The sequence below is a fragment of the Rhinopithecus roxellana genome, chromosome 10, assembly GCF_007565055.1.
Source record: "Rhinopithecus roxellana isolate Shanxi Qingling chromosome 10, ASM756505v1, whole genome shotgun sequence".
Lineage (NCBI taxonomy): Eukaryota > Metazoa > Chordata > Mammalia > Primates > Cercopithecidae > Rhinopithecus > Rhinopithecus roxellana.
The window spans coordinates 53,845,473-53,871,974 of record NC_044558.1 but is presented as its reverse complement, the minus strand read 5'-3'; the positions used below and the strand labels follow the sequence as shown (position 1 = coordinate 53,871,974).

General features: G+C 42.2%; 1 protein-coding gene across 16 annotated transcripts in view; it reads right to left on the bottom strand.

Annotated features, from left to right (window-relative positions):
* R3HDM2 (R3H domain containing 2) overlaps nucleotides 1–26,502 on the bottom strand; it is a 172,200-nt gene that overhangs the window by 34,787 nt on the left and 110,911 nt on the right. For 3 of the 16 annotated variants that reach the window (XM_030939162.1, XM_030939163.1, XM_030939168.1), the window contains exons 3-14: nucleotides 25,328–25,527; nucleotides 20,643–20,666; nucleotides 18,177–18,218; nucleotides 14,859–14,945; nucleotides 14,109–14,235; nucleotides 12,846–12,924; nucleotides 12,089–12,148; nucleotides 10,850–10,990; nucleotides 9,874–9,982; nucleotides 7,047–7,142; nucleotides 3,502–3,533; nucleotides 3,350–3,403 (exon numbers count right to left, since the gene is read on the bottom strand). In XM_030939162.1, coding sequence (XP_030795022.1) covers nucleotides 3,350–3,403; nucleotides 3,502–3,533; nucleotides 7,047–7,142; nucleotides 9,874–9,982; nucleotides 10,850–10,990; nucleotides 12,089–12,148; nucleotides 12,846–12,924; nucleotides 14,109–14,235; nucleotides 14,859–14,945; nucleotides 18,177–18,218; nucleotides 20,643–20,666; nucleotides 25,328–25,492 — 1,016 coding nt within the window. In that variant the 5' untranslated portion in view covers nucleotides 25,493–25,527. The remainder of the gene's footprint in view (nucleotides 1–3,349; nucleotides 3,404–3,501; nucleotides 3,534–7,046; nucleotides 7,143–9,873; nucleotides 9,983–10,849; nucleotides 10,991–12,088; nucleotides 12,149–12,845; nucleotides 12,925–14,108; nucleotides 14,236–14,858; nucleotides 14,946–18,176; nucleotides 18,219–20,642; nucleotides 20,667–25,327; nucleotides 25,528–26,502) is intronic. The other 13 variants (XM_030939164.1, XM_030939170.1, XM_030939165.1 and 10 more) reach the window with 7 other exon arrangements.

The window sequence follows — 26,502 nt, the reverse complement described above, 5'->3', positions numbered from 1 at the left end:
TTGGAGAATCTAAGTTGAGTCTTGGCAGGAAAAAGATCAATTTTCCCTCTCTACAAATAAAAATAATTAGGGAAAGCTACCCAGATTCAATTCTGAGCACTATATTGGATTGTGTGTATGTTGGAGAGATGGAGATAAAGGACAAAGAGCAGTCACACCTCATATTCGTATAACATCACAGCTGATTAGTTTTTACAAGCAGATTTAGTGCTGGTGAAAAGTCCAGCTTGTTGGGTCTGGGGAATGGGTAAAGATGCCTGTCGAAGAGGTGGCAATAAGTATCAGTAAGGCCTCACTGTGGCTTATCTGTCAATGGAGCAGACTCTTTCAAAGAACTAGGGAGCTGCCATGTTATTGTCAATGTGGATGATGGAGTTTGGTTTACAGGTATTTGTTTCACAAACATAAACTGGGCCAGAAAGGTGTAAAGCAATTAGAGAAGATCAGCTTCTAATCATTAGCATTTTGGACTAGTATCCAAGTAGAGGAAGAAATTATTCTCTTAAGTGCCCATGATGCTGTATTTTAGATGACCAAGATCGTCAATCAAAGCTCAGTTTGAAAACCAGTAGCTTAGGCCGGGCGCGGTGGCTCAAGCCTGTAATCCCAGCACTTTGGGAGGTCGAGACGGGAGGATCACAAGGTCAGGAGATCAAGACCATCCTGGCTAATACGGTGAAACCCCGTCTCTACTAAAAAATACAAAAAACTAGCCGGGCGATGAGGCGGGCGCCTGTAGTCCCAGCTACTCGGGAGGCTGAGACAGGAGAATGGCGTGAACCCGGGAGGCGGAGCTTGCAGTGAGCTGAGATCCGGCCACTGCACTCCAGCCTGGGTGGCAGAGCAAGACTCCGTCTCAAAAAAAAAAAAAAAAAAATACAAAAAACTAGCCAGGCGAGGTAGCGGGCGCCTGTAGTCCCAGCTACTCGGGAGGCTGAGGCAGGAGAATGGCCTGAACCCAAAAGGCGGAGCTTGCAGTGAGCTGAGATCCGGCCACTGCACTCCAGTATGGGCGACAGAGCGAGACTCTGTCTCAAAAAAAAAAAAAAAGAAAACCAGTAGCTTAAAAGGTCTGGAGAGGGCCAGGCGTGGTAGCTCACGCCTGTAATCCCAGGACTTTGGGAGACCGAGGCGGGCAGATCACCTGAGGTCAGGAGTTTGAGACCAGCCTCAACATGGAGAAACCCCGTCTCTACTAAAAATACAAAATTAGCCGGGCGTGGTGGTGCATGCCTGTAATGCCAGCTACTCAGGAGGCTGAGGCAGGAGAATTGCTTGAACCTGGGAGACGGAGGTTGCAGTGAGCCGAGATCACGCCCTTGTACTCCAGCCTGGGCAACAAGAGCGAAACTCCGTCTCAAAGAAAAAAAAAAAAAGAAAAAAGAAAAAAAGAGGTCTGGAGAGGAAAGGGCTGCACCTGCTCAGTAGATCTTTCAAACTATTGTCTGCATAGTTTGATGTAGTCTGATGGTCCACAGCACTAAAAAGAGCATCATTCTAATCAGTGAATCTGGATTAGGGCTCCAAATGTAACACTACTAAGAGAGGAAGGGGTGACATCTGTAGAGAGCTGGTGTGATGTAGTGAAGAGGACACTAAACTACGAATCAGCTCCATTTTTGCTTCTATTAGCCATGTAAACTTGGGCTATTCACTTAATCTCTCTGCTTTTGTCTTCTTACATGTAAACCAGCTGACCAAATTAGGATGTTGAGAGAACTGAATCAGATAAAGTATACTCTGGTGACTGTAAAGCACTGTGCATTAATTCACACATAGGAGTTGGTTTAGAACTCCTATTTCTTATAGTTATCCTGGGATGATCTATGACCCCAAAGTGTAGACTGTGAAACAGGAATCTTGATTTTTTGTTTTTAATGCAGGGGACTCTATCTCTACTACCACCAACAATGCAAGGCTCTCTCTGCCTGGGGTTTTCAGATGAACTGCAGGGCAGGATCGCCTAAGAAAAAAAGACTTGAGAGAGATGGAAAATCCTCTACCCAAGAATGGGAAATCTCACTATCCCAATTTCCACATGGTTTGGCTAGCTTTAGAAAGGACAACAGGGAAAGGACAACTAGGGTACTAGGAGTGAGATCTCAAATCTGAGTTAGTCAGACAGTCCTTATCAAGTGTAGTAGTCATAAGAGAGAAACCCTTTGGAAAGGGGATTAGACCTGAATTCTAGTGTTAAATACTCAGGTTATCAGTATTTTCTAGTTTTTCTATTGGTAAATTGGGAAGAATATACTTAAAATGAGTTGGTAACAGACTAGCCCCTATTCTCTTAACACTGCCTTGTATTATCCTCTGGGGTAGGACTGAGAGACTGAAATGAAAGGGAGGGTAGTATACCTGCTTTGCAGGGAAATGGAGAACACTGGGAACTGGGGAAGTTAATACAACAGGTTGCACCAGCATTCAGAGTAAGTAATGATCATATGAAGGACACACTTTAAGTCCATTCTAAGGCAGACAGATCCCTTAGGTCCCTTTTTTTTTTTTTTTTTTTTGTGACGGAGTCTTGCTCTGTTGCTCAGGCTGGATGGAGTGCAGTGGCGCGATCTTGGCTCACTGCAACCTCTGCCTCCCAGGTTCAAGCAATTCTCTACCTCAGTCTCCTGAGTAGCTGGGATTACAGGTGCCTACCACCACGCCTGGCTAATTTTTGTATTTTTAGTACAGACAGGGTTTCACCATCTTGGCCAAGCTGGTCTTGAACTCCTGACCTCGTGATCTATCCACCTCAGCCTCCCAATGTGCTGGGATTACAGGCCTGAGCCACCGTGCCTGGCCAGGTCCTTTCTGAGGTCATCTTTCTCACACATTACATTGCCTCAAGAGAAAACTACATACATAGAGGTGTCCGTATATGTGTGTATGTCTCTCTCTCTATATATATATATGTGTTATTTTTTCTTAAAGATATCTTTAAGATATGCTGGGTCAGGAATAATGTCTACACATCTTTTCCACAGATTCAGAAAAGGTTAGCCAGAAGACGCCCATTCTTTTACCTTACTATAAATATGTTTGAATCTTTCAAAAATGCCCAATTCCAGCAAATTTCTGGGAGGAAGCTGTACCTATCCCAGACACACCTATTTGGTCCCCTTCACCACCTATTTAGGACTCAAAATGAAATCAGCAACAATACAAATAAAGTCATTGACCAGGAGCCATTTTTTTTTTTAATGGGGAAAAATATCCAATGTTGCAAAAACCACAAATTTAATTATTCCACAAGCAGCCATGCATGGAGCAAACCCACTCTGCTGAAAAGATTACAGCAAAACAAAATAAAAAAATAAAATAAAAAGGAGAGATATAGATCACACAGAGGTACCTAAAAATCTGCCTTCTCTTGTGAGAGCTAGAAGAAAAGGCTTCTTTGGAGAGTCTGTTGGTTAACATCAAAGAAAAGCATCATTACAGGATTATATTAACCTCACTGGCAAAGCTCAATGAGAAGCAGGGAACATGCTAAGTGGTACTAACCTGATGTCATTTAGATATCCGTTCTGGCCAGTCTAGGTGAGGGGGAGAAAACGGAAAATAACTTATAAGAAAACAGCATGGCATGACCGAAAAGGATGTCCATGATGCTATGAATACCCAAGGTCCTCAAACCAAAGCTCACCCCACCAACAGGGAGAGAGGGGCCAGGGACAGGATGACCCACACCCACATACCCAATCTGACTTCTCACCTTTAATGGGAAAGAGCATTTGGTGGTTTTAGCCTTCGGAGAGGTGTTTTTAAAAAAAGAGGCTGACAAAGGCAGGAGTGTGAAAAGGAGGAAGAGGAAAGTATTAACCTAATTATTATTTCCTTTTTAGCTCTAAATTTATTGGTAACCTGGGAATAACAACTCATGTCCTCGGTCCTAAAGAGTGTGTTCAAAGGAAGGGAAAAGGGAGACAAGAGAAAGAAACTTTGTTTTTGGAAATCATCCTCAATGGCTTTTCCATTTCTGTTTCCTTCATTGGCCAAAATGAAAGACATTCTGACCTGAGACCCAAGGAGGGTGGGATATTGTGGAGGTACTTTTCAGGGCCTAGAAAAAATGAGAAAATTAAAAGCCTGAAACATTCCCTTTGGGGATCATTTCCTGACAAAGCCACTGAGCTGAGTGAAGTGAGCATTGTGGTGGATTCCCAAGCTTTAGGAAAAGGTACCAAGAGTGTCCAGCTGCTGAGCAGAGTGAGCTCCATGCAGAGCAGAGCCTATGCTGGGCAGCTTTTCCAATATATAGCTCAGGCTCCAGAGAAGGCTGCAGCAGCAGCATTTCCATCCAAACACCCTTCTTGCCACTTCCTTTCTTTATGGGCTGCCTCCTGCTCCCACACCCAATCCCATAACTCCACTCCTAATCAGCTCCCTTTAGCCAGGCTCCTCTCCACTTGGAATCTTTGGAGTATGATGGGCTTTGGCCATAGTTCCTTGTCTAGACTTTCTGAGATTCCTGATGCCTCTACCACTACAAGAGTTGGAAGTGCTGAAATCAAAGTGACAAATCTACAAGAATCTAATGAAGAATACATATATTAGTAGAGGCCTGAAGACTAGAAATCAGGATAAAAAAAAGAGAAGAGCTAACTTTGCCTTTGTTATGGTTGTAGGTAGATACAGTCCAGTGTTGTACATAATTAGCTCCAATACCCTATTATAAATTGTCTGTGCTTTCAGAACATCTGTAGCTTTGCTAATGGCTATCATAGTGGGGCATTTTCCATGTGTAAGTGAAGCAGAGGAACACATCACAGATAGTCAATTAGGTTACAATGTCACTGGTACTTCTTAATCTAAAGAGCCCAGAGCAGAGCAAGCGATTGAGAGGTGGTTTACATTAGGGGGTTAAGAGCATAGACTCTGGAGCCAGACTGAATTCAAATACTTAGCTCTTTTGCTAACTAGCAGTGTGAACTTAGGTGGTTGTTTAACCTTTATGTGCCTTAGTTCCTCATTTATAAAATGGGGAAAATAATATAAACTACTTCATAGGCCTAGTATGAGGACTGAGTTAATCTATATCAAGTACTAAGAACAATGCCTAAAAGATGGTAAGTGCTATATAAGTGCTTGCTACTTTTTTTTTTTTTTTTTTTTTTGAGACGGAGTTTTGCTCTTGTTGCCCAGGCTGGAGTGCAACGGCACAATCTTGGCTTACCGCAACCTCTGCCTCCCAGGTTCGAGCAATCTCCTACCTCAGCCCCCCGAGTAGCTGGGATTACAGGCATGTGCCACCATGCCTGGCTAATTTTGTATTTTTAGTAGAGACAGGGTTTCTCCATGATAGTCAGGTTGGTTTCGAACTCCCAAGCTCAGGTGATCCACCTGCTTCGACCTCCCGAAATGCTGGGATTACAGGTGTGACCCACTGCACCCGACCAGTACTTGCTACTATTATCCACCAACCCGCTCCGTTGGCCACAGCCATGTACAAATTTCTCCTCTCATTCCATCTAGTTGGTTTGTAGGTAAAGGTAGAGAACCCTCTTTGGGCTATGGTTGAATAATTTGGAAGATGGATTTTTCTGACTCAGAATGGAAGTCTACATAATAGGAGGTAAGAAGGTTCCTTCTCCTTGGACTTTGGGCCAGAAGGTTTGTTGTATATCAGTTCCCAGTGAGGATCTCTGAGACAATGGAGCAAGTACATAGAGTTGTTCAGTTTTTTAGTTGGAGACAGTATTTTTCTAAACTAATGATGATGATGAAAAGATATCTATATCTATATCTATATATATTTATATTTCCCTCGTGAGAAAGGGGAGAATGGGAGAATGGGAAGAGAGTAGTGTTCATCTAAGTATATTGATTAAAACTGACCATCTTTTGCCAGGCACAGTGGCTCATGCCTATGATCCCAGCACTTTAGGAGGCTGAGGTGAAAGGATCACTTGAGCACAGGAGTTTGAGACCAGTCTGGGCAACATAGTGAGACCCCATCTCTACAAAAAATAAAAAAGTTAGCCAGGTGTGGTGATGCGTGCCTATAATCCCAGCTACTCGAGAGGCTGAGGCAAGAGGATTGCTTGAGCCCAGGAGGTTGAAGCTGCAGTGAGCTGTCACTGTGCCACTGTACTGCAGCCTGGGTGACAAAGCAAAACCCTATCTAAAAACAAAACAAAACAAAACAAAATAAAAAACAAAGAAAACCCTGACCATCTTTTGACAATGAAGGGAGACTGGTTTTCCCTCTTTTGTTACTCATGTGATTGTGAGATGGTGCTCATATCTGGATACTACATTTTCTGGAGATTTGTTTCCCTCTTGTACACCCACAATGTTTCCTGAATTTCTGCTATTCTTCTCTTCAATCTGATAGGCCAAGGCAACTAGATACAGGGGTACCAAGCATATTTGATGTGGCCCACACATTTAAGAATAACGTTGCCTAAACTGATTCATGTTGGCTTTTAGCCCTAGGAGCTAGTCCTGCTGTAGGAAGCAAGGTAAGAAATATAGGAAGAAAGAGACTTCCTTTTCAGGTAGAGACTGGAGGGAATAGTGGTACTCTCTGTGCATGCAGAATGTGGAGCTCATAGAGAATGGATGCCAGACCTGTGCTCTAACAATCACCAACATATCCTAAAAATGAGGCTGGTCAAACAAGATGAATGTACAGCCTGTGTGAATGCTATGTCTTCCACTTAGAAGCAAAGATGCCTAAAATGGATAGAGGGAGTGAAAGAGGGTAAGCAGGAGGAGGGTTTTAGAGGCAAGATTCAGACCCTGCCAAAACCATTTCTATTTTCAGTCTAGGCAAATTTACCAAATTCAGCCACTCCAAGTTTTAGTTCTCTTTGTATGCCATATGGCAGAATGTATTGAAACAATATAAGTGAAAATCTGCAGCTTCCCAATAAGCCACATTTAGTTTTAGAGATCAAATCTGGGGTTGGCTGATGTTGGTTAAAATAAAACAAACAAACAAACAAACAAACCCAAAAACATTTGTGGAGGGTTCATTCCATTCACAGTTCCAACGTTTAAGAGCTAAAAGCTATGGGCTGACAACTCTCAGATGCTACACTTACCTCTCGGGCAAATATTCTCTCTCGGACCCTTTGATATTCCTCCTCTCTCTCTTCTATTGACTTGCTCCTCCTTCCATCCTGCAATGGAACTCTGATCTAGATCGATGAGCAGAATTAAGCTAGTTAAGTTCTCCTCGTACTGCAAGCTCACTGCACACCAGCAAGGAAGAGAAACCGGGAAAGTTTATAGTTGCCATCAAAAAAATGGAAAAAAAAAAAAAAAAGAATAAAATTTCCAGTCCTGGAGAGGTTTCACTGGGTACATCTGACCATGCAGTTTGGGAGATCAGGTTTTCTGGATGGCTGGGGACTCTCCATCTCCCCACCCCTCCCACCCACCCAGTATCAAGAATAACAACTATTTATAAGGACTGGGTTGCTTCCCTCTAGTAATCAGGTAGCCTCCAGTCAGTAAGGATCGAGAAAATAGCCCTGGGAAAAGGGACAACACTGCTTTAGAGGGAAAGCAAAGGATAGACGGAAGCTGAAATGGGAGAAGAAACAGGTGTTTAGCAGAGCTGAACATAGAGGAGGAGGTTTATAGAACTAGCATCTGGCATTATTCCTTATTAATCACTAATGCCATGGCCTGAAGACCCAAATCACACACAGCTCAGCAAAGAGGGCCTTGGAAATGAAATCCCAAGGGCGATGCTAAACTCAAAGTCTAAGCATTTTTTTCCTAATCTTAACTATATTAACTGGAGGTGGGGAAGGGGAGAGACAAATTACAGAAATAAAGAAGAAAGAGAACAGAGCAATACAAAGAGAAAGAAAAGGAGAACAGATAGAAAGAGGGGCAGAGAAAGGAAGAGAAGTAAGGTACAATGGAGGAAGGGGAGAGATAGAGAGATCGACAAGGAAAAGAAGAAAATGGAGGATAGAGAAGAACCTTACATTCTCTAAAAAATGTAGTGAGGTAACCAGAAGGGATGGCTGGGCAAATCACCACCTCTGAGTAGCCTACCATCTAAATCCTCATCATGATCTTTCCTCTCCTGGCCTGCAATTGGTCAACACTGTCCAGGGTAGGGTGTAATAAGAGTATCCTTATCTGTACTGCTCTTGAAGGCAAGGAGTTCTAAGGGAGAAAACTCATCAAATGAATATCACCAGATTATAAGATTCTGACTTCCACTCCAGAGGATTTGAAAGCTTCACAAGAAGCAACTAAGGAGATTGCTGCTCCAGGCTGGTCTTCCTGATCTTTACCAATCTCCAAAGGTAGCCATAACTTCAAGAATATCAACCTTGCCTAGATTTAGTTCTCATTAGCTTCAAGAACCTAAATCCTACCAAATGTCCTTTTATAAATTCCATTCCAAGAAGACACAGGACCTCAACAAGCTATATTGTCCTCAGTCCCTAGGTAAACCAATGGCAAAGTAGAAAGAACATAATGGGCTTTGAGGTCAGACAGAATCTCAGCTCTGCCACCTCCCAGCAATATAACTTTACGCAAGTAACTTAACATCTCTTAGCCTCAGTTTTCTTATATGTAAAGTGGGGATAATAACCCCCATCTGCATTGGGTTGTGAAGAGGATTAAAAGAGATAATGCATACAATGTGTTTAGAACACAGCCTAGTTCAGGGAAAACACTCAATAAGATAGCAATTATTATCTTATTATTAACGTCACAGACAGAAAGTACACAGAAACAACCCTATTGGATCAAGCCTGAAGCTGAGAGATGAAAAGTTCACAATAGGGACAGACTCCACTTTGCCCCAATGTGCCTCTAGGCCTGAATAATTCCTGATCCACAGAAAAAGGGTTTTGGAAAATGGAGAAGGGCATCAGGATGGAAAGGCTCTTTCTCGTTTTTTAAATTTTGTCTTTTTGTATGTTTCTTTGTTTTCAATCAGTCCCAGCGTGTTTGTCCACAGTAGATAATGGCACTTTTCTCAAAAGGACTCCCTCAAATACTCAAGTAGCAAGCAGGAAAGGTCCTGGTCTCAAGACCATACAATATCCCAAGAAAACTAATTTTGACACTAGAGGTAAGATATTATTATAGTTATTAATTAGCAAGATTCATGTAGGCTCTACTCAACCATGGTCTTCAAATCTAATCCCTTTTGGAGGCCAAGCAGAGGCAGGCTGGATCTAAACCTTCTTAGCTAACCCCCAAATAATCATGTACTATCTAAAGGGTAGGCTTGAGGTCAAAGCAATAGCCAGGCCCATTTAAAGGGATGGGAGAGGTTGTTCCCTTCTTATTCCCACAGCAGTGGATCACAAAGGGGATCTATCTGAGGTTCCCAGCATCAAATGTCAAATTAACTCACTCACCTTGGTGGAAGGAGTTGGAAAAAGATTAAGGAGTTTGCAGAAAGGGATCAGAAACACCTTTATAATTGGGTAAATTAGATCACAACTTTGCCAGTTCAAGGCTAGCCCTAAGCTAGGATAAGAGCTGAAGTGGGACAAAGTAGCTTTTTGTGGTTCCCAAAGAAATCCCTAACTATTAAAGAAAAAAAAAAAGAATGAAACCAACAGTTGGATCAAGGCTGAGGCAGGGATCAACCTTGCTTTATTCCAAATGATGTGGTGTTAGAAGTCAGTGGCAGACCCAAGGAGTTCCAGGCCAAATGAGATGACCTAGCAAACCTCAGCACCATGTCTCTCTAGGGCTAAGAGGGTGGCATCCAGTTCAACAAATAAACAGTTCTCAACATTAAGCCAAAGCCAACTCAGTATAGCTCAGTACATTTCTCCGTACTAAGATATTTTGAGTTTTCTCCATCCCACAAAAATTCTTCTCCCTTCCCAGTTTCTCTTACTGCAATCTCTCTGTATAGGCCCACCCCTTTCCATTCTTCACCTGGTTATCATCTCGGTCCATACTGGCATCATCTCTCTTGAGAATGAACCTCTGTTGAAATTCTGTATTCTTCTCATCCTTTATATGTTCTGAAAACCTCTGTTCAGGGCTGAGATTTGGAGAGAAATGTGAAAGGAAAGGAGGACAAAGACCGTTTTGTTAGGAAGCAGACCTATTAGGTACAGCTCTCCTAAATTATACAACTCACACTCAGGGAATTTCTGGAGTAAGGAATCCAAAAAGTCACATGCAAGTTTTAATGAAATCCTCAGGGTCTGTTCTTTATAGATCTATAACTTCTCTTCCTCCATAGTTATATCTATCCTATCAGTGAAGAGAGGCTAAGGCCAGACTTCCTGAAACATCAGTCTCTCTAGAATCTATCTCCAAGGCCTCAGAAAGAGTAGGAATTAATTATATAACCAACCCCAACCCCAAACCCCTTCCCTGCAAAATACTTAAAAATATATATATATATTTTGAGATGGAGTCTCACTCTATCGCCCGGGCTCACCACAACCTCTGCCGCTGGCGTTCAAGCGATTCTCCTGCCTCAGCCTCCCGAGTAGCTGGGATTACAGGCACCTGCCATCGCGCCCGGCTAATTTTTATATTTTTAGTAGAGACGGGGTTTCACCATCTTGGCCAGGCTGATCTTGAACTCCTGACCTCATGATCCACCTGCCTCGGCCTCCCAAAATGCTGGGATTACAGGTGTGAGCCACTGCGCCCGGCCATTTTAAAACTTAAAAAAAAAAAAAGTAATAGAGATAGGATCTTGCTATGTTGACCAGGCTGGTCTCAAACTCCTGGCTTCAAGCAGTCTTCCCATCTTGGCCTCCCAAAGTGCTGGGATTATAGGCGTGAGCCACCATGCCCGGCCATCTGCAAGAGACATCCTGATCCTACACCTTCCTCTTCCAACCCAGCAGGTTATCCCAAGGAAGTCTTCCCAAACCATGGTTTCCTCCCTTACATTCTTGTGTTACTAGTTTTGTTGATGATGACAGCTTTCCCAGTTTGATCAACATTGTGGTCCATCCCAAAATAGGCAGCTACCCGGTGTAATAGCATCCGGTGATATGAGGTCATCTGAGGGAACTTCTTGAACTGATTACTGAAAGGAAACACGGAGGAAAAAAGTGAAATAAGACAAACAACTCCAATAACAACCAATTTTAATTTTTCTTACGAGTGTCCTAAAGTGGAAAGTTTCTTAGGAGAAACAGACATAAGAAATATGGATATTTACTAAATGGGAACCAAACAGGTTTCTCTCAGTTTCTTTATCTACAGTATTCTGCAGATTACTATGACCTACTTTCCTCATTAAGACTACTCATTGCTGGGTGCAATGGCTCATGCCCGTAATCCCAGCACTTCGGGAGGCTGAGGCAGGTGGATCAATTGAGTTCAGGAGTTCAAGACCAGCCTGGTCAACATGGCAAAACCTCGTCTCTACAAAAAATACAAAAATTAACTAGGCAAGTGCCTGTCATCCCAGCTACACAATGGCTGAGGTACAAGAATCACTTGAACCCAGGAGGCAGAATTGCAGTGAGTCAAGACTGTACCGTGGCACTCCAGCCTAGGCGACAAAGAAAGATTGTCTCAAAAAAAAAAAAAAGACTACTTATTAAGCCCTAGGTCCCACCCACCTAGATGATGTTTGATAAAGAAAAAGGAAGACATTTAAGAATAGTAGGCCGGGCACGGTGGCTCAAGCCTGTAATCCCAGCACTTTGGGAGGCCGAGACGGGCGGATCACAAGGTCAGGAGATCGAGACCATCCTGGCTAACCCGGTGAAACCCCGTCTCTACTAAAAAATACAAAAAAACAAACTAGCCGGGCGACGTAGCGGGCGCCTGTAGTCCCAGCTACTCGGGAGGCTGAGGCAGGAGAATGGCGTAAACCCGGGAGGCGGAGCTTGCAGTGAGCTGAGATCCGGCCACTGCACTCCAGTCTGGGCGACAGAGCAAGACTGCCTCAAAAAAAAAAAAAAAAAAAAAAAAAAGAATAGTAAAATCTGGGACAAGGGCGAGCTGCTGAAAAGATATAAATTATTTTTCAACTGAAATCTACATAATAACTTAAAAACTTCAGTATGTTTTCAAAAATCACACTTCAAGGGAAACATCTCCTAAAATTGTACCTAAATTTATTTCCAGTGCCCCCCTCCCACATCTAAATATGTATTTCATGCAAGTAACTTACTTGTTGTCGTTAATAAATTCCAGAATCTCCTGTTCTAATTTTAGCAGCATCATTCTGTCCCTGTTTAAAAAAGATTAAAACAAAACAAAACAAAAAGCAGCCCTCCCATAGACATTGAAAGCAGGGATTGAAAATACAACTTGCTCATTATAGAAGTTGAAAAAGGTATATATCTAAATCCAGTAATGAACCATAACGCTGCTAAGCCTCACTTGCCTGTTTTATAATATTTTTAAAAAGAAAAACAACCTGAGTATACATTTTGCAGGTCCTCCAATCATATACTTTGTTATGCCATATCAGAAATCTCACTGTTAGCAACATATTCATATAAACACACGTTATAAATCTAATCGTCATTCTGTATTCCATCTTGTTATATACAGAATTTTAAAGGAATTATAATTTAGCTTATGTACAATCAACTGTTTTTTCCTTCTGTGCTTTTTATTTTAGCTGCTCTTACTATCACTCCCAATGTGTGCTTTTTAATCAGTGTACTCCCAAGCCTTCATATTTCCTGCTTCTGCATTCTTCTTTCACAGAATTTTTCCCAATTCTTCTGAAAACAGAAACCTCAATGTGAGAGTATTTTGAATCCCTCACAGAATATAAAACTATACCTGACAAATACTGGGGGGACAGGGAGATGAGCATCCTAGATTCTAAGAATGGAAAAATTCTGGGAAGCCATTTGGCCTCTTGGAATCTTGCTATCCTCTAACCCCTTTTCCTCTTATACCCATCACATTATTACCTTGGGTTCTTTTTCAGTGTATTTACAAGAAATTCATGCAGGTCTATTCCAGTGGAGTCCGTATATTCCTGGCTGGAGTCTAGAACCACCACAACAAAAGAAATTTAAAATAAATGAAACTGCTTTGCATGCTATCTAATCCTAAGCAGAAGTCCACAACCTAACCAGGAGATACAAGAATAGGAAAGCAAAATCAAACTTCCAGGGTTTTAACATAAAATCCAGAATGACCTTGATGCGCTAGACCCCAAAATTCCACATCAAAATGACAGAAGAAAGTATCTGGGCCATAGTATTACATCAATATTACACTGAAAAGCCATCTGTCATCAATAGGTATTTACTGAATGTCCTGATCAAAACAAAGCAGGTTTTATTAAGGAAAATAAATTCCAGGTAAAGGCAGTCAGGGCTGAATTTTCCAGAATCTTAGTAAATATGCCCAAACATTATTTTTTAATCCTGTTTGCCTTTTCTAATCAATTATCATTTTTATGGACTATGTCTTTTTGCTACCAGTACAAGAGTTTAAAGGCAAAGACAGTTGAATAATAGAGACAAATCTGCATTATTAAAAAAAAAAAAAACCACCAGGCCAGGTGCAGTGGCTCACACCTGTAATCCCAGCACTTTGGGAGGTCGAGGTAGGTAGATCACCTGAGGTTAGGAGTTCGAGACCAGCCTGGCCATCATAGGGAAACTAAATATCTCTACAAAATTACAAAAGTTAGCTAGGTGTGGTGTCATGTGCCTGTAGTCCCAGCTACTCGGGAGACTGAGGTAAGAAAATCGCTTGAACTTGGGAGGCAAAGGTTGCAGTGAGCCAAGATCGTGCCACTGCACTCCAGCCTGGGCAACAGAGGGAGACTCTGTCTCAAAAAAAAAAATAAATAAAATAAAAAAATAAACAAATATCACCCTAGCCATCCCCAAACCAAAATATAAATGGCATCTGGAGGATTTGCTACCAATGATTATCAATGTCACCATTATTCCAGAGCACAAGTAAAATCAGAATTGACTACATTGTCCTCCCATGGATAATGCCAATGCATATGGAGTGGCTGTCTGTGGCATGTGAGCTCCTAAGGCAGGTTCAGTTAAAGAAACAAAGAAAGTAACCTAGTTAGGCATCTCCTCAAGCAACCAAGTTAGCAGAACACTGCAAACTGATGGGCCAGTAAGGCTAGCAGGTACCAGGCTTCAGGATAAAAGTAAAGGGCAGAGCCCTAGAACAGATAAGAGATGGGGAAGACTCCTCACCTCTGGACAGCATCTTTCTTGGGATCTTTTCTTTGTTTTTGTCCTTGTCTTCCTTTTCAGAGACATCTTTTGTGGACTTTTCTTCCTCCTTGTCAGAAGGGCAACTGATGTGCAATTGAATTATATCCTTAAGAGGAAAAAGGATAATCAAAGGGGGAAAAGGATTTTAACTTTCTTGCAGCTCCCTTGGAATCTCAAAGAAGGTAAATATTGGGGTGGCAGCTCTCTCTTACAGATTAGTGTTATTTTGCTAATTAAACTGTTTTAGTTTTGTTCTATCAAGAGGGTAGAGGCACAGCTTTTTCTGCCAGCAAGCACAGCCTACTTCATGGAGAGCTCAAATTACACAGGCTGTTCTTGGCATAGGTATTGGGTGGGAATGGTTCTAACCACCAGAGCGGGAGGGTACACAAAAGAAAATAAGATCTAGCTCTGGGATCTTCTTGTCTACATCATCCTAGGTGGTCAAGATATGAAGTCCTATACTTCATGCTGTCAGCTATGCTCGGGTTATTTTCTTTTTTCTTTTTTAGGGTTCTCTTCCTCCCTGGCACAGATCTGTCAGCACTGCCACTGCCACTGGAACCCGCAGCTGGGAGGAGAGACCATGCCCTGTTTTAGTACAACAGCTTTGTTCTGAAGTACCTTCTACCCTGATTTTCAAGTCTGATGTTGCTGTGATTGCTGTACTACATTTTACCAAACAACTGTCAAGTGCAAAAGCCACACTTACTCCTGTAAATGACCTACCTGGGTTTCTAATGGCCCATCAGCAAATGGGGTGGAGGATTCCTCACACACTGCCAGGCTGCGCACCAACTTTAGCTTGGAATTAGACTGAAAAAAACAATTTTCAGTTTTGTGTTTTTTATATATCTTATATCTTTCTTCCCTTGGTGAACATTCAGAAAGCTTTTAGCTGAATGAAAAGTGTCCTCTTTGGCTCTGTTAGTTGCTGTTTCCATTAAACAAGGGTTTTTTTCAAATGGGTCCTACTCACCAGTTCCTGATTCACTTGAAAGATACTTCTCTTGCTTACAACAGTAGACATGTACAAGCTGGCTACGTGGACAGATGGTAGGAAACTATCTCACTTAGCCCTCTTCTCTCTTCAGCCCCGTACTCTAATTTCAGTCTCAGAACTTTATGCAAATACACATCAACATAGCATAGTAGAAACACAATGGGGCGGAGAGCCAAAAGTCCTAGCTTCAACTCCTGCTTTTGTACTTACAAGCTATGAGACCCTGAGCAAATTACCTTACCTCTCCAGGTTTCTGTTTTTCCTCAGGAAAATGGCGATAAATACCTAAAATTATCTAAAAACCTGTTGTGAGAATTAGATAATATATAGTATGTAAATATACATATCATTAAATAGTGCTTAGCATACAGTAGACAATAAATGCTAAATGACTCTAAACCTGAGATGCCAAGGGTATGGAAAGAAGTGTCTAAGAAAAGAGTAAGAGAAAGACAGGCCAAGCATGGTGGCTCACACCTGTAAACCTGGCATTTTGGAAGGCCGAGGTAGGAGGACCACTTGAGGCCAGGAAGTCACAGTCTGGGCAACATAGTGAGACCCTATCTCTAAAAAAATTTTTTTTAAAAATTGGCCGGGCGCAGTGGCTCATGCCTGTAATCCCAGCACTTTGGGAGGCCGAGGTGGGCGGATCACGAGGTCAGGAGATCGAGACCATCCTGGTGAACACAGTGAAACCCCATCTCTACTAAAAATACAAAAAAATTAGCCAGCCATGGTGGTGGGCACCTGTAGTCCCAGCCGCTCGGGAGGCTGAGGCAGGAGAATGGCGTGAGCCCAGGAGGCGGAGGTTGCAGTGAGCCGAGATTGCGCCACTGCACTCCAGCCTGGACGACAGAGCAAGACTCCGTCTCAAAAAAAAAAAAAAAAAAAAAATTAGCTGGCTATGGTGGCACATGACTGTGGTCCCAGCTACTCAGGAGGCTGAGGTGGGAGCACTGCTTGAGCCTGGGAGGTTGAGGCTGCAGTGAGCTGTGATCATGCCACTGCACTCCAACCTGGGCAACAGAGTGAGACCCTATCTCAAAAAAACAAAAACAAACAAAAAAAAAGACAGATAAAACTTTATTAATACTTGCGATTTAATGCAATAAAATCTAATCTGCCCGCTTTACTTCTGCTAGCTGGTGAATCCCAAAAATATCAGAAATCCACTATGCAAACCATTTCTCTCCTAGTGACCCACCCAAAGCTAAAAACTGTAGGGTGACTCATTAGAAATCTACCTATAAACATTTACAGAGACTCAATACAATAAAACCAAGGATTACAATAAACACCAAAGCACAAAACATGACAGGTATGCTCCAGGTAGTGCAGTACAGAGGAAAGAACTTGTGAGCCTGAAGAATTAACTTCACGCCTAATTCTGCCACTTGCTACTGAATGTACTTTGTTAAGCCACTCAATCCCTATAGCCCAAGTTTCCTCATCTGTAAAATGGAGATAATAGCTGTCTTACTTATCCCAAAAAATTTGAGAGGAACTAAAGTATGAGTAAGTAACCTCTGTTTTGAACTTTAACATCAAGCCCATCACTATGGATCAGGCCATGCAAGACAAGCCACAGAGCCAATTTATAGTTCTTGGCCTTCTTCAAACTCAAGTCACACAGTGGCTGAGCCACTCTCCAAATTCTATCATTATTTTTTTGGAGGAACAGAGTAGCCAACCTTAATTATTAATTTTGGAGGCAATTCTTCCCAATGCAAGAAAAATTTAATACTTTACTGCTTCCCAGCTAAATTAGAAACCTATCACATACTAACACATGTAGTCTTCCCTGATAACTCTGCTTAAAATAATCTGTGAGGTGCTAATTTTATCATATAATGATTAAAAGAAAAATCCTCTTCCTGCCCCTAAAAAGTGAAACATTAAGTTAGCTGGGTGCAGCGGCTCATGCCTATAATTCTGGCACTTTGTGAGGCCAAGACAGGTGGATCGCTTGAGCCCAGGAGTTCGAGAACAGCCTGGGTGACATGGCAAAATCCCATCTCTACTAAAAACACAAAAATTAGCCTGGCATAGTGGTGTGTAAGCCCAGCTACTTGGGAGGCTGAGGCATGAGAATCACTTGAACATGGAAGGTGGAGGTTGTAGTGAGCCGAGATCGCACCACTGCACTCCAGCTAGAGTGAGACTCCATCTCAAAAAAAAAGAAAAATGGCCAGGCATGGTGGCTCATGCCTGTAATCCTAGCACTTTGTGGGGCCGAGGCGGGTGGATCACCTGAGGTCGAGAGTTCGAAGCCGGGTGCGGTGGCTCATGCCTGTAATCCCAGTACTTTGGGAGGCCGAGGTGGGCAGATCACTTGAGGTCAGGAGCTCCAAACTAGCCTGACCAACATGGTGAAACCCCGTTTCTACTAAAAATACAAAATTAGCCGGGCATGCATGCCTATAATCTCAGCTACTTGGGAGGCTGAGGCAGGAGAATCGCTTGAACCCGGGAGGCGGAAGTTGCAGTAAGCCAAGATTGCGCCATTGCACTCAAGCCTGGGCAACAGAGCAAAAAACTCCATTTAAAAAAAAAAAAAAAAAGTAAAACATTAGCAGGAAAGAAAAAAGCCTGTATTTTTAGGATATCCAAAAATGTTGAGTCATTTTTCTTAGTGGGCAGGATTTAATCTTAAAGAAAATTCACGAGGGAAAAAAAAAAAAAGGAAGGGGAATAAAAAGACTCATATAAGCAGCCATTCTCCTAGAGAAGCTAGGAGTGAGCAGAGAAACTGATATTTCAGCACAACTAGTATCCAGTTCTTTCAGGCTCTGTGGAAGGCTCCAGCTGGGTAGCCTTTCAGGCATCAAATGTGTATACACCTATGTATGCATACAGTTTCCATTTGAGGTGTGTATGTGTAGGTGTACATGTGTGTATTACGCAGGTTCACAATTGGGGTACAGAGTACAGGCGAGAAAACTCTGCCTACATAATCTGAACAAACTAGATATTCATGACAAGTCCACTTGTGAAATGTATTACTAATAACATTAGAAAAGAAGCTACAGAGTAAGGGCTCTCACCTTGGCTCTTTTCCTGGCATGACCATGGTTAGATGTCCGCCTCTGTTAGAAGGGAATTGGAAAATATTAAAGGTGGAAGAAAATCAACATGTAAGTTAAAAACAACACATATTTAGAAAGAAAAAGCACTAACTGTAAAAACCATTACAACAACAGCCAAACCACGACGAGGACTAACTGATGTGAGTTTCTCCCTACAACCTACAACTCTAGCAACTGTGACAGGAAAGGGACTACAGGCCATCTACAGTCAAATCACCATTCACCATTAAGTAAGAGAATCAGAAGATGGTCAGATGTGGTGGCTCATGCCTGTAATCTCAGCACTTCAGGAGGCCGAGGCAGGCGGGGATCCCTTGAGCTCAGGAGTTTGAGACCAGCCTGGGCAACAAGGCGAAATCCCATCTCTACAAAAAAAGAAAAGAAAAAAGAAAGAAAAAAAGAAAAAGAAAAAGAAAAAAATTATCCATGTGTGGTGGCATGCACCTGTAGTCCCAGGTACCTGGGAGGCTGAGGTGGCAGGATGGCTTAAGCCTGGGAAGCGGAGGTTGCAGTGAGCCGAGATCATGCTACTGCACTCCAGCCTGGGTGACAAGAGCCAGACCCTATCTCAAAAACAAAACAAAACAAAAACCATTGAAAAAAAAAAGAGTTGGAAGACACTGATTTTGTTGGCCTATTTCACAGACTGACAAAAGCTACTTTTGGACAAACCATGGTATTCTGTCCTATTTAGGATACTTCTGGAAATGTCACTACCACAGCATGAAAGAGTGTTTTTTTCCCCCAAGCCTGTTCACAGAAGCCTATTTAACCCATAATGGATATGAAATATGGCCCCTAACCATCACTTATAATAACATCTTTATAGGACAACACACACATTCATTGTTCCAACTTAGGATACCCAAAATATCTGTTCCTATAGCTGCAAAAATGGAATGAAGAGTCTTCTTCCCAAATGCCTCCTTCCCTGAGTATCAGGATACAAAGAAGGGAGCATAAAAGACAGGGATAAGACCTTCAGAGCAAAGGGGACAGAGTGGATAAGGGGCAGGATAGAAACTGAGGATGATAAAGAATGAAGGCATAAGGTGGGATGAGGAAGGAACAGCCAATTAATAAGATTTGTAAACATCTGAGAAGTCAAAATGGGGGCTTTTGGGAAGAGGTTGGGTAGGGTTATATATGGGGATGAGGCACTTAGGAGTTCTGAGATGTTTGGAATGGAACTCCAATGGGACGTAGAGGGAACTGAGGCAGGAGGATAGGGGAGGGGAAACAAGTCAGAGACAGAGTACCAGCATGGCCTTGGGTGGGTGAGGATTTCTCTTTTCTTGGTCTTCTTCGCTAGTTAGCAAATAACATGGCCACAATGCAAAATGGAGAACTGAGAAGGTGGATGGAAAGAATAAGAAATGATGGTGGATCTGGCTCAGTGGTAAGATCTGTTGCAGTAAGGGAAGATTCATAGTCCAGAAGTATGAAGCAGTATTTGTCACTACTTTTTCAAATAGGCAATACATACACATGGCACAAACATTCAAAAGGCACAATGGGAGTATATATAGAACAGTAAGTCTCCTTTAACAATTGTAACATTTGGTTCTCTCCTAAATGGTCAACCAGTATTGAAGTTCTTTTGGATATATCCAGGAATATTTTATGCATATATAAGCTTAGTATATGTGTACACACAGGTTTTTAAAAAATCAAATATATTGGCTGGGGGCAGTGGCTCACGCCTGTAATCCCAGCACTTTAGGAGGCCGAGGTGGGCAATCACCTGAAGTCAGGAGTTCAAGGCCAGCCTGGCCAACATGGCGAAACCCTGTCTCTACTAAAAAAATACCAAAATTAGCCAGGCGTGGTGGTGGGCACCTGTAATCCCAGCTACTTGGGAGGCTGAGGCAGGAGAATTGCTTGAACTTGGGAGGCAGAGTTGCAGTGAGCTGAGATTGCACCACTGCACTCCAGCCTGAGCGACAGACAGAGAAAGGCTCCATTTCAAAAAAATAAAAATAAAAATAAATACATTGTACATACTACTGTGAGCCTTGCTTTTAAACTTTTTTTCATGAGTATCATTCTATAGAAGATCTACCCCCATTTTTAATGGCTACATAGTATTCCACTGTGTAGCTATACCATAACTTATTTTACCAGTCTCTAATGTTTCACCATTTAGGATGTTTCTGACCTTTTGTTAGTATAAACAACGACCATATCATTGAATACATACGTAAATATAGTATATCTGTAGTCCATTTAAAAGTTTTTTATAAAGTATTCCTAAATTGCCCCTCAAAGTGGTTGTACCAATTTAGACTGTTACCAACAATATATGAATGAATCTGCTTATTTCCCAGAATGGATAGTTTTAACAGCCAAACATATATTAAAAGCCTAATATACACTGTGTTATCATGCTAGCTACTGGAGGATATGGAGATAAAAGGCACAAACCTTGTCAAAAAGGAACTCATAATCCTGTTGGAGAAGACAGACAAACAGACAATTACAATACAGTACATTAAGTGTACTAGAGAGGTACTCATGGAGTGCTACAGGAGCACACAGCAGAAGCATCTGACTCAGACCTAGCAACCCATAGATTCACACATTTATAGATGTTGAATGCCTGCTATATGCCTGTGTTGGCCTTAGAGATACAATGGTGAGCCAAAACTGACTTAATCCTGGGCCTCGTAGTGCTTATAGTTCTGTAAGGAAGACAGACATTGATCAAAGAATTATACTATATAGACCTACAATAGGTTTTCAAAGGCTTCCTAGAGAAAGACATCATCTGGATTGAGTTTTGAAGGATAAATAGGCATTAGACAGATGTTGGTAGGGGTAGGAATTGGAGGAGGTCAGGATAAGAATATTAAGGTAGGCATTCTAGGCAGAGAAAGCATGTACAAAAGCATGCTTTTCCCAAACTTTCAGCTCCTATTTATAACAGGGACCAAGGAATCAGATAATGCTGATGCACTGGATGTCAGAGGTGATGGCTGATAGGCAAGAGACTAGGTCACAATATGCTGAGAAACACTGGACTTGGCTTAAGGCAGTAAGACACACAGAATGTTTAAAGAGAGTTAACACAGGCAGTTCTTTATTTCACAACCACCTTTCTAAAACAATATGGTACACTTATCAAAAGGGATTACAAGTTTAAAGGCAGAAAGCCCAACTAAGAGGCCTTACCAAGTTGGCTTTTTTTTTTTTTTTGAGATGGAGTCTCGCTCTGTTGCCAGGCTGGAGTGCAGTGGTGCGATCTCGGCTCGCTGCAACCTCCACTTCCTGGGTTCAAGCGATTCTCCTGCCTCAGCCTCCTGAGTAGCTGGGACTACAGGCACGCATCACCATACCCAGCTAATTTTTTTGTATTTTTAGTAGAGACGGGATTTCACCATGTTGGCCAGGATGGTCTCGATCTCTTGACCTTGTGATCCACTCACCTCAGCCTCCCGAAGTGCTGGGATTACAGGCATGAGCCATTGTGCCTGGCCTCCAAGTTGGCTACAGGACATTCCTGGCTGGGCTCGGGTAATCCCAGCACTTTAGGAGGCTGAGGGTAGGTGGATCACCTGAGGTCAGGATATTGAGACCAGCCTGGCTGACATGGTGAAACCCCATCTCTACTAAAAATACAAAAATTAGCCAGGCATGGTGGCATGCACCTGTAGTCCCAGCTACTTGGGAGGCTGAGGCAAGAGAATCACTTGAACCTGGGAGGCAGAGGTTGCAGTGAGCCAAGATCACGCCACTATGCTCCAGCCTGGGTGACAGAGCGAGACTCCATCTCAAAAAAAAAAAAAAAAAAAAAAAAAGGACACAGGACCTAAGTTCAGTATGTGTTGAGGACTTGCCCATTCTAAACAGAATCTCAGAACCTACATTTTATAGCACTGTTTCCATGCAAAAGATGTTCTGAATTTCACTTGCTGATCCCAAGGATATATCTCATACATTATATATCATGAACGTCCCTTTTCCCCAAGCTTTTCCGCTCCAATTCATAACAGGGACTTCTTTGAAAGGACCACTTAGGTTCTTAGGGAGACTTCCAGGGTGTAAAACCAGGGAAGACTAGAGGAGAAGCAGAAATGCTTTTTCTTTTCTTTTTCTTTTTTTTTTTTTTTGAGATGGGGTCTTGCTCTGTCACCCAGGCTGGAGTGCAGTGGTGCAATTTTAGGCCACTGCAACCTCCACCTCCCAGGGGTTCAAGTGATTCTCCTGCCTTAGTTCCTAAGTAGCTGGGATTACAGGCATGCGCCACCAGGCCCAGCTAATTTTTGCATTTTTAGTAGAGATGGGGTTTCGCCACGTTGGCCAGGCTGGTCTCGAACTCCTGACCTCAAGTGATCCACCAGGCTGGTCTTGAACTCCTGACCTCAAGTGATCCACCTGGGTCTCCCAAAGTGCTGGGATTATAGGCATGAGCCACTGCACCTGGCCATGCTCTTTTTTTTTTTTTTTTTTTTTTTTTGAGGCAGGGTCTTACTCTGTCACCCAGGCTGGAGTGCAGTGGTACAATCTTGACTCACTGTAACCTCCACCTCCCGGGTTCAAGCAATTCTCCTGCTTTAGCCTCCCAAGTAGCTGGGATTACAAGGACATGCCACATGCCCGGCTCAGAAGCAGAATTTTTAGTGCTAATGAAGGTGTAAGTGGTATGTTGGGAAATGGATAGAGAGTAGAACGCTTCTTAAGGTACTCTTCCATAGGATCCAGGGAGGCTGACAAGACTGCACTTTGCAAAAGGAACACGAGCTCCAGTAGATGGCAGCAGTAGCTCCACCTGCTCTATCAGCAGCAAAAGGAGTCAAGTCAGAGAGGAGGCAGGTCCCCTTCCAAACCCTAACACGTTGTATTTGTATTTCCAGGTGAAGACTTTTTTTTTTTCCTTTTGGGTATGGGTAGGGTGGGGTGGGGTGGGACGGAGTCTCACTCTGTCACCCAGGCTGGAGTGCAGTGGAGTGATCTTGGCTGTGACCTCCACCTCCTGGGTTCAAGCAATTCTCCTGCCTCAGCCTCCCGAGTAGCTGGGACTATAGGTACACACCACCATGCTCGGCTAATTTTTTGTATTTTTAGTAGAGACAGGATTTCACCATGTTGGCCAGGCTGATCTCGAACTCCTGACCTCAAATGATCTGCCCACCTTGGCCTCCCAAAGTGCTGGGATTATAGGCACGAGCCACTGCGCCTGGCCTGAAGACATTTTTAAACTAAATGAGTGTCCATAAAGCATATAAAACCTATAGATGGGGCCAGGTGCAGTAGCTCACGCCTGTAATCCCAGCACTTTGGGAGGCCAAGGCAGGCAGATCACCTGAGGTCGGGAGTTCAAGACCAGCCTGGCCAACATGGTGAAACCCCCACCTCTACTAAAAATACAAAAAATTAGCCGGGCATGGTCGTGGGTGCCTGTAATCCCAACTACCCTGGAGGCTGAGGCAGGAGAATTGCTTGAACTCGGGAGGCGGAGGTTGCAGTGAGCCAAGATTGTGCCATCGCACTCCAGTTTGGGCAACAAGAGTGAAACTCAGCCTCAAAAAAAAAAAAGAAACAAAAAACCTATAGATGTCCCTTCTTTTCTGCCTAGCTTCAAGTACACAAAACAGAAATTCAGAACACCATTTATAATTGTGTCCTAAGAATAGAATAACTTAGACCCAAAAGTTCATTTAATTATTATCTTTCATGTAACATGACAGTACATAATGAAACATTCATCACTTATCTGTACCGAATATTTAAAATTCATTATTTGTATCAGTGGAGGCTGGAAGTACAGCTGGAACAGTGGCAGACTGTCTCCACAAACTCTGGTAGAATTGGTAGGGAATGACAACTCATATGTAATAATGGAAAGAAAAACAGCCAGAGCAGAGACTGGTGAATTGTAAGAGGAAAAACAGTAGAAAAGCAGGCAGCTAGAGAACAAAATATCTCAGAGAGCTGTCTAATTTTAAGTCATTCCTTTATATTATTGCTGTTTTAATCTTTAAAGAGGACAAGCCTTATGTGAATTGAATTGTCTAGAAAAATTATACTTCAAGTTTCCAGATCCTCTAAAATGTTGTTGTTCCTGTGTTTTAATCTAACTTCTTGCTAGTGTTAATTGTCTCTTGACTTATAATAAAATCAGTTTTCACCCCTGGGCACGAAGGAAAGGATTTATTGGGCTTGGGTAACAGAAGAAACCAGCAGTGACCACAGAGGAAGGGCTCTAACAAGTAGATGAGAGGAGGCTCAGAGTTTGGGCGGGCCAGGCAGAAACCAAAGAAGAACCCCGTGAGGAAGTTTGGCTAACTATCTACTACTATCATTTCTGTACTACAGTGTGAATTTGGATGAAAAACAACATGGCAAACAAAGAGTGAAATTCCTTTTACTCACATTTACCAGGTGGCAAGCTCAGAGGCTATTTCTGACCCAGAAAAATGCTGACTGCTTTAACACAACCAGGATATGAATTTAACACTGTGTGTAAAGCCAGGAAGCTCAAGTTTTAAGAGTTTATTGTATGAGTCATTTTATGACTTGTTAAATATGTATTTGTATACAGTTTATTTTTTGGTAACAAAAAAAGTCAAAATACAGCAAGAACCAGTGAACTCAGGCCCAAATAGATTAGGAATTTTACTGTCCTTTTTAGACTTCATTGTGGACTACATGACAAAAATGGAAGATTTTATTTTGAGAGCTGAAGCTGGAGTTTTTAAAGAGAATCAAGTGTTTTTAAAAGTGACTGATTCTTACACATTTCCACTTTTATTCAGATATAAAGAATGTTGGCCGGGCACAGTGGCTCACACCTACAAAAATCCCAGCAGTCTGAGAGGCAAAGACAGGAGAATCATTTGAGGCCAAGAGTTTGAGACCAGCCTGGGCAACATAGAGAGACCCTGTCTCTACAAAAAAAAAATTTTATATTAGCTGGATGTGGTTGCACATGCCTGTAGTCCCAGCTACTTGGGAGGCTGAGGTAGGAGGATCTCTTGAGTGCAGGAGTTTGAGGTTGCAGTGAGCCCTAATTGTGCCACTGCACTCCAGGCTGGGTAACAGAGCTGGGTAACCCTGTCTCTAAAGGAAAAAAAAAAAAAGTGTACATATAATGCACTTCCAATCTTTACCTGTGTCTCCTGACGCAAACTGGTATCTTCACATTCTTTCTCAATTTCTTCCTTACTTGGAGTCTTAGATATAAACTTGTTTTTGTTTACAGATTCTTCCACCAGTTTTTTTTCTGATTCTTTCATTATTTCCAGGGTCTCTTGAGTAGTGTTACTGTTAGACATGTTCTTCAATAGAATACAGTGGCCTCTATGGACTCCTAAAGAAACATCAAATGCATTAAGCATGAGGTATGTATCCATACTTAACAAATACACAGGACTTATATTTCACATGGGTACATTTTTTTCCAGCAGCCTTCCTATAACCCAGAAAACAGTTATTTAATAAATGCTGTCTCTGGGTTCATTTATTTTAAAAACAAAACAAAACAAAAAAACCTTTACTGAGGTAAAATTGACATAAACTGCATATATTTAAAATGTATAATTTTATATTATGACACATGCATTAACCTGTAAAACCATCACCCCAATCAAGACAGTAAGCACATTCATCATGCCCCAAAGGTTCCTCATGTCCCTTTGTAATCTCTTCCTCCCTTCCCACTACCCCAAGCCAACTACTGATCTGTTCTGACACTACAGATTAGTCTGCATTTTCTAGAATTTTGTATAAATGGAATCAATCACAGTCTGGACTCTTTTACTCAGCATAATTATTTTGAGATTCACCAGGATTCAGTTCTAAAGTAGTATGAGCCCTCTTGACACTTTATTTTCTCCCCTTGTTCCCTACAGAAATTTGCTCACATTTCTGGCTCAGTCACTTCACCCATTAGATTCTCTCCAGAAAGAAGAAAACCATAAAGCTCTATTGACTACTAGAAAGGAATATTCTTTCCCAAGGAAGAACTTTCACAGCTACCACAAACCCACAACACTGTTACCAACTTCAAGCTATTCTCCATTCAAAAAGAAGTAAAATCAGACAAAGCTTAAATGGTTATAGAATATATAAAATCCTATAAATATATATATTTTTTAGATGGAGTCTCACTCTGTCACCCAGGCTGGGGTGCAGTGTCACAATCATAGCTCACTGCAACCTTGAACTTCCAGGCTCAAGCAGTCTTCTCACCTCTGCCTCCCAAGTAACTAGGAATACAGGCATATGCCTGGCTAAATTTTTTTTTTTTTTTTTTTTTTTTTTTTTTTTTGAGGCATAGTCTCGC